The 20,067-nt window shown below is 39.4% G+C and overlaps 1 protein-coding gene and 1 long non-coding RNA gene across 2 annotated transcripts; one reads left to right on the top strand and one right to left on the bottom strand.

Annotated features, from left to right (window-relative positions):
* Positions 1-1,188: 1,188 nt before the first annotated feature.
* Positions 1,189-3,954, bottom strand: pou3f3b (POU class 3 homeobox 3b). Its single transcript, XM_052140495.1, is given in 2 exon segments — positions 1,189-1,974; positions 1,977-3,954. Coding segments are annotated over 2 exon segments (1,356 nt in total). The 5' UTR covers positions 3,304-3,954; the 3' UTR covers positions 1,189-1,945.
* Positions 3,955-5,734: 1,780 nt separating this feature from the next.
* LOC127653710 (uncharacterized) lies at positions 5,735-19,165 on the top strand. Its single transcript, XR_007971858.1, has 3 exons — positions 5,735-5,829; positions 12,401-12,503; positions 17,391-19,165. It is a non-coding gene; the product is annotated as an uncharacterized LOC127653710 (long non-coding RNA).
* The last annotated feature ends 902 nt before the right edge of the window (positions 19,166-20,067 follow it).

Below are 20,067 nucleotides of genomic sequence, written 5' to 3'. Positions count from 1 at the left end.
TGTTATGTGGCCATTTCGCTAGTGTTCCAAACAGCAAATAGCTATAAGTAACATTTAATAAATATGTCTAATAAATAAACGCGACTGTCGGATAGCTATAGAAGCTGTGTGGATTGAACAGATACATTGAATTAAGCAGGTAATGTCGCTGTAAACACCTCAACTTTACTGAGCTTCCTCTCATGCGAGTTACTGAACGCCCTCTCGACTTGTAACAAAGACACATTCATCTGGTTTCTGCTAGTAAAGTGGCTGTACACTGAACGAATCTTCAGCAGTAACAGTGTCTGAATGAATCAATCATATTTGTCTTAGAAGAGAATGCAATGCAGTCAAGTGAAACACGTTTTTAGAAAGTTTAAACCCCTGTGATTCAAATCAGGCCTAACGTTGCCATACACACTGATGTTTATTTCTCTATTCTCTCCTTATCTCTTTATTTTTATACACAAATGCAAATACCTTTAAATGACAATTCAAAAATATGTATATTATGTGCACATATATATATATATATAGAGGTTTGTTTTCAAATATTCTGTTCTTCATTAAATTGGGTCATTATTTGCCTATTCTGCCTTGAGAGCATGTTAAACATTAGAAACAGCTGCGATCATAGTCACAACACACAATTTTGTTTCATTCTAACAAATTTATTGTTCTCGATCATCTCTTACGGAATCACTACTGAAATTAAATTACAATCAAATCATCACATCAAAATATACCCTTATTACCTACTGTCAATGTCAGCTCGTGAAGAATTGTGCTCTTTTAAAAATGAGAATACAAAATTAAACAAAACAAATAAGGTCAACAAGGAAAACAGGGAGAAAACATTTTACACAAGTCTTGGGGAAATAAATAACTGTTTGGAATATGTATCCCGAATAAAATATTAAAAACAAAGCATTTTAATGAAAAATATTAAGTAAATAATTCCGATCAGCATCTGATCTAATGAATCTATATTGCCGGCTTTACACAGTCTTGTTTATTCAAACCTACCAAAGAATACTGCTTGGAAATGGCAGCACATGAACACATTCACAGCACCAGCTCTGGCCCACTTGGCAACGGATGTTCGCAGAAGATTTTCGAAGAGCTGTAGCTGCGGAATATTCAGTCTTTTCAAAAGTCCTCTTTGATTTATGTACCCCCTCCCTCCCCCGAAGATCAATTCTTTGCATTTAAAAAAAAATAACATTTAAAAAGATGAGATCTTGGAGATCAGAAACCGAGGGCAGTCTTTTCTGTTTTTTTTTTTTTGTTGGTTTTTTTTTTTTTTTTTTGTTGTTGTTTTTTTTTTGTAAGGGATTGGAAGGCCAGAAAAAAACTCCATTCCATATTTTTGGATTATATCAAACCATGCCGTCTTCTCTGCCAAGTTGGATGGAAGCTTCGTGGATGCCACTGTTCTTCGCATTGTTTCCTTTGAATTTCATCCCTTTGTTTGGGGTTTAATGTCCCATAACAACATACACAATTGCCCGCGTCTTTCGCCTCTCTCAAACAAGACATTGGGGTAGCAGGAAAGGGGGAAATATTTTGCTGTTCATTTTTAATTTCTTTTATTTGTCCAGTTGGAGTTAATGCGCCAAAATTACCTGGTGGAACGAACTTGTAGTTGTCACCCTCTGGTCGCCCGGTTCACTCGGCCCAGTTAAACTTGCATCTTTTAAGTAATCTACTAAAAAATGTCCCTGAAAGAAAGAGCAGACACAACCTTTTAGGTTAAGACATTTGAGGGCCTGGAAGATGATTATCGGGTCAGGAAGAGGGTGATTTTTTTTTTTCTTGTGAAAAAAAAAATAATATATATAACACATCTGCAGTCTCACTCTTATTCCCTCACAATCACAGTATCAAAATGTTTTGCTATCTTGATGATAGTCTGCTTTTTATCAGATTAGTCTTATATATAAAATATTTTTTGGTCTATGTCTCACTGAACATTCGTTTGCAGTCCATAGAAGGGGGCGGTGTATCTGCACTCACATTGCCGACCTGAGAATATACATCCTCCGGCGTCTGCGGCACTCCTGGGGGCGTCATCCTTTTCTCTTTCTGTCTCCGATTGCAAAACCAAACTCTCACCACTTCTTTTTCCAGCTGCAGGTTGTCCGCTAGACTGGTTATCTCTTGGGCCGAAGGCTTGGGACATTTCAAAAAGTGACTCTCCAACGCACCTTTGACGCTCACTTCGATGGAGGTGCGCTTCTTGCGTTTCCTGCCTTGAGCCGCTATCTTGTCGATGCTGGTGGGACTGCCCGTGGAAGAGTCTGCCTCCTCCAGCCATTTGTTCAGCAGCGGCTTCAGCTTGCACATGTTCTTAAAGCTGAGCTGGAGAGCTTCAAAGCGACAGATTGTGGTCTGCGAGAAGACGTTCCCGTACAGAGTGCCCAATGCCAAGCCCACGTCTGCTTGGGTGAAGCCCAGCTTGATCCGGCGTTGTTTGAACTGCTTGGCGAAGTGCTCCAAGTCGTCCGAGGTCGGCGTGTCCTCGTCGGAGTGCGGGTCGTGGCTGTTCACTCCATGGTGTGCTTGCTGGTGGTGTTGATGCTGCTGGTGGTGATGGTGGTGGTGGTGGCTGCTGTGATCTAGATCTGGGGTGTCGCCACGCACCAGACCCGGGTGAACCAGGCTTTGGCTGCCCGGTGGACTGAGCATTCCGTTGACCGTGAAACCTCCGGGCTGCGAGTATATGATGGACTGCTGCTGCTGTTGGCTCCCGGTTATGGAGGGGATATGGGCAGCGGTTGTGGTACCCCAGGCACCCGCGTGAGTCTGGTGGGGACCTAAATGAGGGGGCCTGTGATGCAGCGCAGTCCCAGAGTGCAAATCGTCTCTCCCCGAATTATTTTTCACATCCTGCTGCTGTTGTGGGCTGCCTGTCATTCCAACAGGACTTGAGGACCAAGGCGATCCGGCTTCAGCTGCGGCCACTGCGGCAGCAGCAGCCGCCGCTGCAGCATGAGGCAAGGACGTCACCCACTGGTGAGCGTGGCTCAGCATATGTCCCCCGTTGCTCGCTGCCATTGCGCCCTGCATGAAATCACTTTGAACCATTTTAACCGTTGGGTCTCCTCTGTACCCACCGGACACAGAGGTTACCACAGCACTGCCCTGCTGCATCACACCTCCGGAGTCCGAGTGCACGATCGAGCCGGACGACAGTAAACTGCTGCCGGGTAGATAAGGGTTGGAAGCCGCTGTGGCCATTCCGGTAACCTTAGAAAAATGTTTACTGTTCACCCCCTCCCTTTTGCAGAAACTTTGTAATGCAGGCAAATTATATCTCATGAATTATTCAAACTTTAAAAGTCTAGGTTGTGTTTGGCAAACACCATCAACAAAAAGCAAAAGAGGAAAAAAAAAACAGGATAGTCAAGAGGACAAAATCCGCCTTTTGAATAATTTTTATATTCATAAATTTCGAACATACAATCGCCTATGAATGATTCAAAACGGTAAATTCCAGTTTTATGTCAGCGTTGAAAAGCCCAGGGAAGTCAAGCAGTCCTTCCACCTTTTTCCTGTTAGAAATAGCTGAAAATAAAGAAGAGGGAAAATGAAAGCTTAAAAATGTGTTAGAAAAAACTTTGCGTCCGTCAGAAAGTTCTGGTGCTTGAAGAAGTTGTAATTTGTCCTTAAAAATATTAAGTCCAATCGTATGTTCCGTTACCCGGTGAAATGTTTTTTTTAAACGTGGTTCTTCCTCAATTCTTTTGTTATTTAGCCGCTGCGATTTTCACTTGCTCCGATCTTTTATTTCTTTTCTATTCCAGATTCTTTTTATGGTGCTGTAAAGTCTGTCTCTTTGTTCTGTTTTGATGTGTTTAAACCTGCCAAACCGCTCCAGTTGAAGTACAATCCAGTATTACAGTGCAAAGCAGTGTTGCATGCCTTCTTTCTCATTCGCTTGTTCTCTCTCTCTCTCTCTCTCTCTCTCTCTCGCTCTCTCTCTCTCTCTCTCTCTCTCTCTGACAGTTAGCTTAGCTCCGTCCCTCCCTCAGAGCTGGAGGACACACGAGTGTTTACCTTGTGCTACGAACATCGTCCACGTCTTTCCCTCAAATGCGGGAAGTCGGTGTATGGCTCTCGTTGATTGGGTAGTAGTGGCAAGATTGACAGGTCTGGAGAACTCGCTTCAGGCACTTAGACGTCCCTTCCGGCTATTCCAATTGGTCGCTTTTGAATTTAAATAAATAAATCAAGATGAAAGACTGAAAAAAATACAAATCAAATAAAAATAATCATTATAATCATATGTAAGAAAATAAGTGGGAATATTAAAATAAATCCCGAAATAATTTTGCTACAATTTTCCATAGTTTTGGTGAATTAGGTCCTATATTAGGGTATTACTGACAAGTTTGACTGTTGGTGTGCTTTTTTAGTTCTGTTACTAAGCCTTGAATTTAGACTTGTGAACAGGGACCTCTAACAAACACAATTGATCTGGTTGTAATTGCAAAGTCGAAGTAGTTCTTTTGAAAAGCACAACAAGCACATGGTCAGGGATGTCTGTGTTTGCAATGATTTCAGTGTGGCTGACACATTTTTTTTTTTTTTTTTACAGCATTTTGAACTCAACTAAACATTTTTTTCTAAGACAGATCTGCATATTAGGACGTTCGTAAACGCATCACGTCGGCTACTCGTTTAACGACCCCATCGGCCTCTCAAGAGTTAACGAAATGTCTACGAGATGCTCCCAAGCGGAAACAGAGAGTCCAAGGCAACCACACACAAGACAGGCATGGGGAGAAAGTGGCACCCAAAACAAATGCCAACTGAGCAGTGCTTTGGAGATTTTCAAGATGGGACAACCAATTTTCATAGGCCAACTTATATTATAGTCCGTTTCAAATTTGGCGTTGGATTGTTTCTACATCACTATCAGACCCCTAGACAGCATTTGGATTCACCCAGAGATATAAATCAAAAGAGTGACTGACAAACGTTCCTCTGGAAGGCTCTCCAGCTCTGATGGGTGTCATACTATTATACCTGAGAGCAATGCTAGAAACTAGACGTAATGTGCACACTGCGAAAGTACCCAAAATATACATGTAAAGCAAAGCAACCATTTACTCCAGCCACATAATTACTCCAAAAGGTACTGCCTATAGGCTGTCTTTACAATTCTTCAACAAGAGTGCATTGGGCTCTAATAACAGTGCAGAAACCCAAGAGAGGACTATACTCCCCTTCCCTGAAGATTTAACTTGGATCAGACTCAAAAACAGAGAGAACCTCGTGGGCTTGTTTACATTGAATGGCAAAGTAGGGCCACTGCCATGGGGCTGTCTATTCATTATTTTCCAGCGGATTTTGGTCTAAATTACTGCAATGCATTTCATACTTCTCGCATTCCAAGCATCTCGGTCGGCCGTATAAGAAAGTGACAGCCAGTATGTGCAAGGAAATGGATTCACTCATTTGAGCAGTCAAAGCAATTTGAAGTGTTCAAGCCTCCAACTTTTGAAGTTTTAGTTTTTTTTTTTTAAATGTGAAAAGTAGGCTGTTTATTATTTATTTGCTTATGCAACAAGGTCCCCGTGCTCCCTGCTGGGAAGATCATTTGTTTTCTGTGCAAGTAGAGAGGGAAAAATCCCCAAGTATAACAAGAGAGGAACAGTTAGTGCTGATTTTCATTTGCATAAATTTTCATATATTTTAGTGAAAATAATAGCGGTGGAGAGGAGAGCTCGGCTCAGTTGAGTCAGAGGGAAGAAAATCTTAGGAAGGACCAAAACGGAGGGAGAGAGTCGGTCACTCAGTGCAGCATTTGAGACATTTTTCCAGTTATCATGGAACTGTATGGTAAGTGGACATTTAATTAAATCAGCATTTAGACCGTGTCGGGGTTATAAACCGCTTATAACATGTCGGCTACTATATTATAGATGGCCTATATTAACCATGCATTTCGTATATTGCCGCATAATTTCCTGTATTTGTTTAATTGCATATATCTAGGCTATACACGTGAATGCATGTGTAAAGTCTGTTTTTGCAAATCTTTCTTTTTTTTTTTTTTTTTTTCCTCGCGTAAAAATCAATAAGACTGTTTAGCTTTATAAATAGAGCCACCGGTTAAGCTGCTGTTTTGTAGTGAATGTCCAGTGGAGAATGTGCAATCAATCAGTTTAAAACACGAGACCCTCGGTGGAATTCTCTAGAGCAGTCGCATACAAGTGGATATCAGGTCGTTTACATAAATCGATCCTTTACTTCTGTGCGAAAGTTTGATGAAAGTCGGTGTGCAACACTGCTATACAGGCTTCTGTCGGAGCGCGCAATGAGAATGTCGGCAGGGATTTTAGTCGTTACCGAACAATTGACTCCAGTGAGAGAAAGCTCTGCTCACGAGGGAGAAACTAATCTAGATGACCATGAGCAATAGCAATGAAAATATGCACGTGTCTATCGACTAGATTAAATAAAATAAGACAATAAAGAAAGCGTAATGCACTCCAAAGACATACATAATAGCATATAGTTAGATTTAGAAATAAATAAAAATAATAATGAAGCATTTCCGTTCACTCATGCATTCTATAACCTATACAGGCTACTGTATATATACATTCACACATAACGAAAACCTGTCTCCCCCTCGCTATTTCTCATGGGTTAACTCTGTGTGCCCTCCCGGCCGAAGATGCCATCTCTCTCGCAGCCCCTCTAAGACCGTTTGTTTCATTCATAGGCAAAGCATTTCTGAACCCTTTCTCTTGGTTGCTATGGGGAGTGGAATAAAAGAGGGAACACTGGTCGCATTAAGCTATATGTTTGTGCACTGGAGTCGAGATGAAAGAGCCACAGTCAAGCCAAGACCATCTACCAATGCGCCAAACTCCCCACTCAAAACTGTGGACGTCTGTAGAAAAACAATCGTCTGACAAAAGGTGCCCTATATAGGCTACAGAATGACTGGCAACGCCATACATGTTAGATCCTCATCCCACACTTCCACGCTTGACAGTGACGTATAGGAGAGTATGTTGTCACCAGCAGGTGTCGCGCATAGTCACGATGGTAGAACAGTTATTGGTGAGTAATTGGGGTATTGTCCTTGATTATCGATGTGTTCTTAATTTTGAAAAGTAGCAGAGGGTGCTGATATCGAATACCTGTTGAAATCGAGCGAACAAAATCACGTCAGTACAATTCAGTTATTCATAACAAATGCAAAATAGAAGTATTTCTGGAAGAAACAATGTAGCAGTTAATGCTATCTATTTTAAAATATGAGTCAATGCAGATTTCAAACTGATTTTACCATATGCATAATGAGTAAGCGCTGTAAATCTGACTTTAATTGATTATCAATGTATAATTAAATACGAGTTGCAGTTATAATTTTTTTTATAGAAAGGTTTCGACTCGAGAAGCTGAGAAATAAGCTAAAACAGATAACTATATAATTGGTACAAGCAGGCATTTAAGTGATTGTGATTGTTAAAAAACGCCAAAATAAAGACAGTATTAAATAAATGAATAAACTTGTGTAAATTACACTATAGTGACACACCAAGGCAATATATATATATATATATATATATATATATATATATATATATATATATATATATATATATATATATATATATATATATATATCCAACAAAAACAAAGTAGAAAATAAATAAATACAATTAATTATGTTAATAAAATACCTATGGTGCTTATTTGATCGCCCAGTTCAAGTTTGGATTGACTGTATATGACTTTTTAAATAGCGAATCGCGAAAACGCGTTGAAAATTATTTTAATTAAATACATAAAACAAAAACATTATTAACAAAATTATTGTTTTGTTTTGTTGAATGTTGCCGATAATTTAATGCAGCCTAATGTCCATATGAAAATAAAAATATGTGATATGTAAATAATGTTGACTTGTCATTAATTCGAGAAATAAACATTTAAAGCGGTAAACTCAGAGAAATTGTCGTACAGAGATTTGGCGTCCCCAAATAATTTAATAAATAAATAAATAAACGTGCCATACTTTTTTCAACCCGCAGGATAAAACGTTTTAATGAAGAGAGACATTTTTATTAATTATTGGACCTATTATATTTATTGATGTCGTTTTTAATATTGTTATTAGGCTATTATTAAAGCGTCACTTTCTTAAACGAAGGTGATTGGCCAACACATGTCACTGCAGCTGTTATCTTTCAATGTAGTCAAAGAATGCAATGAAACTGTCCCCAAATAATTAGTAAACAATCTAATGTTATTTAACAATAACAACACCAACAACAACTTGCTGTGTCGTTAGGGTAAATATACATTATTTAGTGACGTCAGAGAATAAGGAGTAATCGACTAGACGATTTCATGATTTGGGACTGCCAATGCCATTATTTTCTATCCTTGCTCTATACATGGAAGCCCATTGACTGAGTGTGTCACGTCGTTCCGGCTTGTTTATTCCACTGCTCCCCTGTGCATCATTTCCCGTATCACCGGCCCAGAGGCGCGCAGCTCATGACCGAAATTGCGAGAAATGTTTCAGATGCGAAGATGATCTGAGCTTCATTATTCGTAAACATTCCACCAGCCCCTTATTGATTGTGCTCTCTTCCATTGGAGATGTCATAATGGGCTTTAAATGACGTGTAGATGCATCATATATTGTTTGTATTCATACAGTAGAAATGAAGATTTCACATGTAAATAGACTTCAGTAAAACACAAAATGTCCCAAACCTCAAATGTATCCATCTTAGGATGTGTGTGATGTGACAACTTTCTGTTCCTTAATATGGATTGGTTGCCTGTGTGTGTGTGTGTGTGTGTGTGTGTGTGTGTGTGTGTGTGTGTGTTTTATTGATTTATTTTGTGTTACAGACAGTTGCCTCTGTCCAATGTGGACTGAAAACACAATCGGATACAATCTCTTGGACATCCTATAGCATACTTAGCTCTGATCATTTCTGAAGGCCACAGCAATACTCTTTACTGTCCCGTTATGGGTCAGGGTGCACATAAACACTTCATTATCTTACATGTTTGGATTATCTGCTATTCCATCTTAATTATGCATCAACATATTAATCTGATGGAAAAGTTGCACTGAACACGTGACGTGCCCTCCACCATTTCAAATGTATCAATTGTGTGTGCGGACTGAAGTGTGGCCCTGCGTGTTTTTGTTTGTCAAACAGCACCATTCCCCGAGGAGTGTGGTTTGTGGTACCTCCCTGCTCAGGATTACATTAATCAAAGCATTTATTTCCCCAGAGATACACAGCACAAATCACCCCAAATCCCAATCAAATTGAATAACAGAGCAACCACACATTGGAAGTGACCTCTCCACTTTTTCCTGTTGCTCATTTGGAGAAAAACAGGTCTCCTGCCATTTCAGCTTCACTCAGAAAAGCAAAAGTGTCTATCTGTGAAACAGGAGATGTAGAGAGTCGTAGTGGAAGGTGTTGACTGTGGCGTATGATAAAGATGGCATATGTAGATGTCATGTCAGACAGAGTGCAGTTTTTACGGATTTAAGTAGGGTCTGGTCAAGGATTTACAATTGGTTGCAGAAAGTGAAGTTTAACTTAAACTATTGTTTCATCAATCTAAAATACAACCATAAGAAACTGGTTGAGAACAGTCGCTTATAGTATTACAAATGAAGAGAATATGCAAATGAAATTGTGAAGTTGACCGACTGAGTGCAAAACTGTCAACACAACGAATCCACGGCGAAGCGCAGGCTCAATAAATATTGCTTGCAGTACACGGCCATTACAGGTACTTCTAATAAAATAACAAAGATGTAGTTTTCTCATGTGTTGTTTTAATGTAGCTGGCATGTGCCGTTTGAGACTCAAAGTGGAATTGGGAAGGAAATATGGGCCTTTTTATGGCAATGCTGCATGTTGAAATTCAAATTAAGATCTGCTGCCTTCAGCCCAATCAGGGATAAATGATGGACCCAGACCTGAAGTGAGTTGACAAAGGAACATTTTGCTGTCGAAACTTCTTGCCATCTGTTTTTAAAATGCTTTTGAAATGATGTAGTGATAAAATGTGAAGGTTCATCAGAACCAGTGGAACAAGATTCTGCTCACTGCATGGCATTGCCCGAGTTTCTCAGAGGTGCATAATGTACAGGTCGTAGTTTTAAAAGGCTAAGAAGTGGGATATAAAGAGCACTTGTGTGACCTGTCCGCTTTGAACTAAATAGAGAGGAAGCTGAAGTCTTTTGATAAAAGAAGGTGTATGATTTTCTTGCAAATGGCTCTTTGTAAATGTGTTAGCAACTATAAAATCATGAGGTTTTGCATGAGTAGGCATGCGTGGTTGTCAGAAAATCATTTATGTATGTCATCGAAATTACGTTCCTGCCCACAGCAGAGCTGTACTTGATTTGGAAATGGATTTACCTCACATCTGTATTCTTATTTTGGCTGTTACATACTTTTTCCCTTTGTTGAGGCTTTATAAAGGGGTCATTAATGACTAATAAGTCATTTACAAGTGCATTATAAATCACTGATGTGCATTTATAACAACATGAATAAAAGGGCAACTTTCATTAAATACATGACAAATTGTGAGCATTTTTATGCATATGTTATAAATTCTTAATAAATACACATGTTCATACTTATATTATGATATAATGAAACGCAAAATGCTCTAATTAATGAGTTGTTACAATGCAGCAAATTGCCATAAAATCATTTGCGTATGTCATCTGAAATACGTTCCTGCCCACAGCCGAGCTGTACTAGGTGCACGTATTTGGAAATGGATTTGCATACATCTGTGTTCTTATTTTGGCCGTCTACACGGGTAACATTTTACATTACTGTTCCCTTTGTTAAGGCTTTATAAAGGGGTCATTAATGACTAATAAGTCATTTACAAATGCATTATAAATCATTGACGTGCATTTGTAACAGCATGAATAAAAGGGCAACTTTCATGAAATACTTGCCAAATTGTGAGCATTTTAATACATATCTTATAAATGCTTAATAAATACACATGTTCATACTTATATTATTCAAAAAATGCCCTAATTGGTGAATTGTCACAATGCATCAAATATAGACTAGACTATTATAGTTAGATTAGGTACATTCAAGGTTCATTTTCACAGGTAACCAATGTTGAATGATTGTTATTAAGCATTTATAACATGTTAGGTAAAATGACTCACTGTTTGGCAAGTAATGCAAGAAAGTCACTACTTTTATGCAAGCTGTTATAACTACATATATGCAAATGCATTATTAGTCATTAACCCTTTATAAACCATTGACAAAAGATAATGTATGTAAAGTTTTACCTTTATGTTCTCCCAAATTTCTCGGCCTTTTCTCCGCCTCTCTGTCTCTTCCACTAATTCTCTATTTTTGGTCCACTCACACATAGACTCCGCAGGGTCCCACATGCAATGTTCACCAGTCTGCTAGAAGTAGTGTGACCTTCTGCCAAACTGCCTACCACACATTATTCGTTACTCAGGCCAGGCACACGGACAGTCCAACAGCACAATGCTGCCCTTAAAACTCCCCCAGTTCACTCTCACTTACATTTATTCAAATGTGCATGCTATGGACACATTGCATTGCTAAGACGCAGAATAATGGCCAAGCTCAGGAAACATATGTGTCTCATGTGGAAGGCTGAAAGGTCAAATAGTCTCATTTCTGCTATGCACGCTAATGGCTATACAGTGGCTATTACAATCTAAACCTCATGTTATACATGTAGACAAGAATTCTTTAGCATATGCTGAAGAAATCAGTGAAGTAATCTAATTTATATGGCAGAAAACGATGTGAGAAGATAGAGGTGACAGCATTAAAACCTATACGTGTGTTAACAATTACGATCTGTTGTTGTTGTGCTTGCACACATGTAGGTGAGTCATAAGGTGTCAAAACCTCACCAGAGTGGCTGCATGGGTTTATTTTAGTATCATGTGTTGTGACAATTGTGGCATAGCGGTTGCTAATATCTGTAAATCATGTCTAACAATGTTGGAAAAACAGATGAAAATATACTTAATAATAACACCTCGACATATATTATATCAGAATCCCAACTGGAAATTTAAAGACATTTAAAGAACACAAATTTACAGATTTACTTTCCCCCGAATGTTAAGGGCATCATATGATATGATACATCAAGAAAAGTGACGCACTTGATATCGCAGAATTTATTCTTAATTTTAAGAATCAGTCACTCACTTCATTAAAAGAGGTGAAAGGGGCGTGATTAGATATCAGCGGGAACGTCTGGACACCTGGGGAATTAAAGATGCAGGTATATTTTGTCTTGCAGGTTGTAGAAAGAATATTTGTTGAAGATGCAGCGCAGGCCGATTCTAACAAATTCTATCTTCGTTCTCTTGCAGAAGAGGAGCTTCAACCCTCTCACCATCCCTCTCTTCTCCTGGGAGAGGGGCCTCCACGTTGGCCCCGACTCTCTATACTGCAGAGGGACAAAGTGGCCACGCTGTGAGCACACACACACACACACACACACACACACACACACACACACACACACACACACACACACACACACACACACACACACAAACATGCATTCACATCTTACCGCTTCTGTTTTTAGCTTACACTGCTGCTGGAGCTCTCAGCCTGCCGGCTATTTTTCTTTGAGAGACTATAAAAATATGCAAATGCTGTTGTTAAAGAGAAGAGTTTTTTTTTCATCTGCCTGGGCTCCTTGGGTCTGTAGAGCAAACGACAGAAGGATATCACTTTTGTCCCTTACTTTGTGTATAGAAATAAAGTCAGTCAATACAGAAAGAATTAAAGGGGAGCTACAGTGACAGATCAGCATGCTTGAAATGACCATGATAGAAAGGGCAGCGTAAAATTCATTTAAAAAAGTATCCTAATTAACTTGTGCCGGATAACCTTAAACTCAAAGCGTCAACCGCTTTAAGAGTGCAAGAAAAGTACAGGGTGAATTTGTAAACCCCTCACGGTGCCGAAAACACTTTTTGAAGTGATTAGAAAGACAGTTCGGATCAAAGGCTTTGACAACTCTGAGTGCCCGCCAAGACTGAGCCCCTGTAATCACACAGAGCCCTCCGTACAACACAACTCGCACCCCTCAAGCACCCGGCAGAACGCAACGCCACACTCACGCATAAACAGATTATCAGGGGACAGAAAACGGCTGGAAAGTAAATATGGGATTAGAGTTTTCAGACTGAACAGCAGCGATATAACCGAGGAGATTAGCAAAACGTTTACAGGTAGATATTAATTATGTGCGTCTGAGAGATTGAAAACTAAATTTGTGAATTAAAAAACTTGCACAACTTTTAAGTTCATATGTTTTAAAAAAACGGACTGCTGTACAACCTGATTATATTTGATATATCCAATAGTTTTAATTAGGGATGTCCCGTTATCATTTATTTGAGAATGAGCACCGATACTTTCTTTTGGTGCTTGCCGATACCGAGTCTGATACATTTTTTAAGGGAACGTTCTGGGTTCAATACAAGTTAAACTCAATCGACAGCATTTCTGTCATTATATTTATTAGCTCAAAAATCAATTTAGACTCGTTCCTCCTTTTCTTAAAAAAATGTAAAATAAAATCACAAATGTGTGTTCCAGTGAGGCACTTACAATGGAAGTGAATGTGGCCAAATTTGAAGGTTAAAATACTGTTTCAAAAGTATAGACACAAGACATAAACAATGTGCATGTAAACATGATTTTACTGTGATGAAATCACTTACTGACCGCATCTGTGTGAAGTTATAGACGATTTTATGACTTCAATACCATGACGATGTAATGCCAACAAATTATAAAATAGTACGATTTCAACAACTTTACAGCTCCAATAATACACGAGTTTAACAGAAGAATGAATGCAATTGCTTTCATAAAATTATAAGCTTCACATTTCTGTCTTTAAACCCTCCAAAAATGGTCCCCATTCACTCCTATTGTACGTGTATCACTGTAACCTCCATTTTTGCTTCTTCTTTTTAAAGAAAAGGAGGGATGATTCAAAGTACATTTTTGTAGCAACCAACATTATCCCACAAATTCTGTCGATTGATCTTAACTTGTATTGAACCCAGAACATTCCTTTAAGTAAATTAATGAATGAATGAAAGCTTTAATCAAATGAAAGTATAACAATGAATTTTCCACATGATATTGTTTTTATTTTTATCAAATGAAGTCCTTATATACAGCACAATCCAAAATACAACATTGGAGTTATTTTTGTCAATCAAAGTGCTGCATAATCGACAATAACAGGTGTGAGATATTGCTAAAATATACTAAAATGACTATTGATTTATTATTATTATTAGTAGTATAACAGTGAATATTACATAACTATCCAGTAGTGATCTATTTCTGTCCTACTTATTTTTCCCATAATTAAATTGAGCTTTTATTTTACAGAGCTTTTATTTTGAAGTGTTTCTGTGTTGTTATGACCAACCAGCTCTGACCTCATGACAGAAGCCTCCCACTCTGGGTTGGGCCGGTCACTACATGACTCAAAGTGATTATTAAAGCGTAAAAGGCTGCTATATATTAAATAAATATAGTCTGCATGTGTCTGGCACTAAAAAGTGAATTGAGCACGTGATGTTCATGATGGTGTTTTCCGTTTATGAGTCAATGATCTCTGAACGGGATGAGCACCGGCTCCACACATTCACAAGAACTCACATTTAAAACGCTGCACATGCAAACTAGATATTCATCACATTAAATCGCAGCTTTTGCTGTTAAATAATCTCATAGAGCATGACGGGATTTTAATTTGTGGGCTGAATGTTTATGTAACGACATGTGTATGTCAGATGGTATCGGGGCATTTTTACGAGTAAAGTAGGCATACATGAGCACGGTATCGCACCCGATTCTGATACCTATACGGTATTGGGACATCCCTAATTTTAATATGTGAACATATTTAAGTTATTTTTAATTAGCTCCCCTGATATTATAAATCTTTTACAAAGAAAGCATAAGACAATGAGAGGGAGAGAGTTAGCAGAAAGTAATTGTTGAAGTAAACAAACTCTTTTACTTTTATATAATTATCTGCTCTGATGTGCGTAACGGCTATAGGCAGCATTGGGTCACACTTTATATTCAGTGGCCTTAATTACTATGTACTACAAATAAATACATACACGACTATGTATTTACTGTGTAATTACATGTTGCTCTATAAAATTCCCACATTAGCTGCTACTGAGGTTGAGGTACGGGTAGGTTTAGGAGTAAGGATAGGCTTAGAGTTAGGATAAGGGATTAGAGTTAGTTTTGGGGTAAGATTTGGTTTAGGGTTAGGAAAAGGGGTTAGAGTTAGGTTTGGATTAAGGGTTGTGTTAGGATAAGGGTTAGAGTTTTTGGGGTAAGGGTTAGGTTAGGATTAAGGTTAGAGTTAGGTTTTGGGGTAAGGGTTGGGTTGGGTTAGGGTAAGGGTTAGAGTTAGATTTTGGGGAAAGGGTTGGGTTAGGGTTAGGATAAGCGTTAGAGTTAGATTTTGAGGTAAGGTTTGGGTTAGGATAAGCGTTAGAGTTAGTTTTTGCAGTAAGGGTTGGGTTAGAGTTAGGATAAAGGGTTAGAGTTAGTTTTTGGGGTAAGTGTTAGGGTTAGGATAAGGGTTAGAGTTAGATTTTGGGGTAAGGGTTGGGTTAGGGTTAGGATAAGGGGTTAGAGTTAGTTTTGGGGTTAAGAGTTGGGTTAGGGTTAGGATAAGGGGTTAGAGTTAGTTTTGGGGTTAAGAGTTGGGTTAGGGTTAGGATAAGGGGTTAGAGTTAATTTTTGGGGAAAGGGTTGGGTTAGGATTAGCGTTAGAGTTAGATTTTGGGGAAAGGGTTGGGTTAGGGTTAGGATAAGCGTTAGAGTTAGATTTTGAGGTAAGGTTTGGGTTAGGATAAGCGTTAGAGTTAGTTTTTGCAGTAAGGGTTGGGTTAGAGTTAGGATAAAGGGTTAGAGTTAGTTTTTGGGGTAAGTGTTAGGGTTAGGATAAGGGTTAGAGTTAGATTTTGGGGTAAGGGTTGGGTTAGGATAAAGGGTTAGATTTTGGGGTAAGTGTTGGGTTAGGATAAGGGGTTAGAGTTAGTTTTGGGGTAAGTGTTAGGGTTAGGATAAGGGGTTAGAGTTAGATTTTGGGGTAAGGGTTGGATTAGGGTAAGGGGTTAGAGTGAGGTTTTAGTGTAAGGGTTGGGTTAAGGTTAGGGTAAGGGTTAGAGTTAGGTTTTGGGGTAAGGGTTGGGTTAGGGTTAGGATAAGGTGTTAGAGTTAGATTTTGGGGTAAGGGTTGGATTAGGGTAAGGGGTTAGAGTGAGGTTTTAGTGTAAGGGTTGGGTTAAAGTTAGGGTAAGGGTTAGAGTTAGGTTTTGGGGTAAGGGTTGGGTTAGGGTTAGGATAAGGGGTTAGAGTTAGTTTTGGGGTTAAGAGTTGGGTTAGGGTTAGGATAAGGGGTTAGAGTTAATTTTTGGGGAAAGGGTTGGGTTAGGATTAGCGTTAGAGTTAGTTTTTGGGGTAAGGGTTGGTTTAGAGTTAGGATAAGGGATTAGAGTTAGTTTTGGTGTAAGAGTTGGTTTAGAGTTAGGATAAGGGATTAGAGTTAGTTTTGGGGTAAGATTTGGTTTAGGTTTAGGAAAAGGGGTTAGAGTGAGGTTTTGGGGTAAGGGTTGTGTTAGGATAAGGGGTTAGAGTGAGGTTTTGGGGTAAGGGTTGTGTTAGGATAAGGGGTTAGAGTGAGGTTTTGGGGTAAGGGTTGTGTTAGGATAAGGGGTTAGAGTGAGGTTTTGGGGTAAGGGTTGTGTTAGGATAAGGGGTTAGAGTGAGGTTTTGGGGTAAGGGTTGTGTTAGGATAAGGGGTTAGAGTGAGGTTTTGGGGTAAGGGTTGGGTTAGGGGTAAAGTTAACAGTGTAACTAAAATGTAATTAAATGCAGGTACTTTAAATGTAATTACAATGCAACTACATGTGCATGTATGTACATAATAAGTACATTGTATCAAATTGTTAAGTACATAGTAGTTAAGGCCACCAAATATAAAGTTGGTCCCAGCATTGTAACAAATATCCATCATTGGCTTTATTAGCCCTGCAGACAGACGGCCATTACATTAAGCTCAGTATTTTGCTAACACTACACCAAAACACAATAGGAACAAAACAACTATGATAATAGTGATTTAAAGCGATGAATATCTTTGTTATATCAATTACATTATAGGATTTGAAACACGATTTTGTCATTAGAAAGAGATCAAATTCAAAAATGCATTGTTGTTATTTTGGACCTGTTCTCCACACTCTACCTGTCCTTTATGGCGTTGCATGTTCATTTACTTATTTGTGTTTATAGGTTTTGGTTTTGTCAGTGTCTGTACTGTTCAGGGGTACCGTACTGGGACTGATGTGAAACAATAAAGAATGTGTGACAGCAAGTCCCCTCTCTGCCTCCTGTTTACGGTGCCACTCAGCGCCTCTCTCAGACAAACCGCTTGGTACAGTCTACCCTGGATCACTTCCAGAACCCTCAGGTTCCGAGTGGCCCAGTCTCTGAAGAGCAGCCAACAAACGGGCCTTTCAGTGTGGACAGCAGATGGGGTGGGCCATCCAGCCACTCGGAGGAACTTCTTGTGTCACCAGACACAGAGAATGAATCCGCTTTTATCTGCCAGCCCAGTGGACTACAATGAGCCTTCCTTTGCACTTAACCATGAGATTGCAAACACACACAAAACAGAGATTTTACATATTGCCATTCCCTAACTGCATCTTTAAAAACCCATGGAGCACTTTTGGAAAATCTGAGTTTGACTACACCAGACAAAAACACACAGCATGATTGTTCAATCATGCCAATTATTATCTGGATGGAACACCCACAATCTTGATAAATAAGCTAAAAATGTATTCCTGAAGAATGATCAAAATGTAACATTATTTAAGCATTATGATCAAAGACAGTGACTGTGCCGGGCTGTACGGTACATGTTTTTGAAGCCAGATTTTAATCAAAATTTCATGCTGAAATTTCTTAATTCCTTTCGTTTCTCGCATAGGGGAGCATATGGACCTTGCTACGGTTTAATATTTACAGAAAAGTATTTTCTCAGCCGTTTATGCCTAAGTGTTGCTGAAAGATCTAGACAAGCTTTCCAATGTTTCTTTCAGCAGTAGCTAGTATTCTCTCGCGGATAATCATCTGACACCACTGTGCTGCTCGATCACACTACAGAGTTCCGATTGCTCCATCCTAAGTGTGCGTGTTTGTTCTTTTGACAGCTTGGTTACAGAGAACTGCAGGCTCTATTGATTGCCTGATCATTAGGAGTGACCAGCTGAGTGGCAACATAGCTGTAGAAACTGTTAACGCCAATGTAGAACATCTGACCTCTCTTTAACGAACGGCCATCGAGTGACCAGACCTGCTCATTGACCCATGATAGTCACTGCTGGCCAGCGGCGTAAATATAACTACACTCAGCTGTGGGTCGTTTCATCGACTGCAACAGATCTGACGGGCTGGTGTGAAACAGATGCGGTTACATTTTAGGGGGTCTGACGTGGATTTCTATGAGGAAATGTATTTCATATCTGATGGTTTAGCAGATTTCCGTATGCAGAACAGTTGGCAGGTGTGTCTGCCAGTAAAATTCCACTGATGATACGAGTCCCGACACCCACTGCTGAAAGTCTGCGAGTGACACTGCTCACCTCCTGTTGCGCTATTAGAAAGCACGGCTTCCAGTTAAGAGCCTCACACCACCCTAGTGTGTGTGTGTGTGTGTGTGTGTGTATGTGTGTGTGTGAGAAAGAGATGACGGGAAAGGAGGGGGAGGCAGGCAAGGGAGGAGGAGGAAAAAGCCACTGATCAGAGAGTGAATGAAGCATTTCTCTGGTCAGGAAGCACCCTACAGAGGACAGTGTGGAAATGAACTCGATGAGGCGGTGAGTGTTTGACCCCATGTCTGTCTTCATGCTACCCTCACAACTCTCATGGCTGACTGACACCGACTGCATCCTGTCTGCAACGAGTCACTTCCCGTCTGTCATTACCTAACTTGACCAACACAGCTAGTAAATTCTTCAAGCTGCTTTCTTAATTCAAACACCAGTATGTCTGACAATAAACCACCAAAAAAAAACATCTTCCTCGTTTGTCATATTTAAGCAATATCACATGACCAAGTGTTGTTGTATTAAATATCAGCATGTTTTGATTTTGCCATTGGCATGAGAGTGCCACAAGTATTCACAGCCGTGCTATATTCAGACCAGTAGCATGCCTGAGAGTGTAATTTTGCTTTTAAAAGCCAGTAATATTGAATAACTTCATGTTTCAGACAAAAAAAAAATGGCCAGTTTGTTCATACATGTCCTCTCCTTCAGTGAAAATAGTTAAAAAGAAACCAAATCATTATGCATGCTTGCTTGCTCATTGCACTTCTTTCATATTTTGGTTTCAAAGTAGTTGTTTCATTCATGAACAAATCTGTGTTTTTAGAATTAATCTTTTAAGCAAATGAATAATTTTTGTTCATGTCCTTGTGAATGACTGAATGACTCACTCATAACATGAAAGACATTTGTCGCCACCTAGTGGTGTAAAGTTTTAATCTGCAAAAATAATCAGAGATCGCAGACTGATCTCACTGTGAACTCAGCAACCATAAGTTGAGCTAAACTTGAATTTTGCTTACCGAAATTCAAAGAACTGGCCCCAGTGGCCGAATTGGGAAGTGTTTTTGATCGTATGGGACTGTTTGACTGTTTTCCGGGTGCAATGTCCACAGAGGGGCGCAAAAAGGGAGTTGTACAGTGAGTTGTAAATTATTTAATGCAGTTAAGATAAATGCAACTTTATTAACACAAATCCCAATATTAAACCTCACGTCACTGGAGTAAAAATGCATTCTTAAAGGGAAATTTGGATCCTCTGAATCACGCTTGTCATAGATTACATGAACGCAATTTCTGGTCTCAACACAGGGCAAAAATGTGGGTTTCCCATGCGATTGGACGTGTCACAGGCA

Source organism: Xyrauchen texanus, chromosome 13 (genome assembly GCF_025860055.1).
Source record: "Xyrauchen texanus isolate HMW12.3.18 chromosome 13, RBS_HiC_50CHRs, whole genome shotgun sequence".
Classification (NCBI taxonomy): Eukaryota; Metazoa; Chordata; class Actinopteri; order Cypriniformes; family Catostomidae; genus Xyrauchen; species Xyrauchen texanus.
This window is presented reverse-complemented; position numbering and strand designations above follow the sequence as displayed.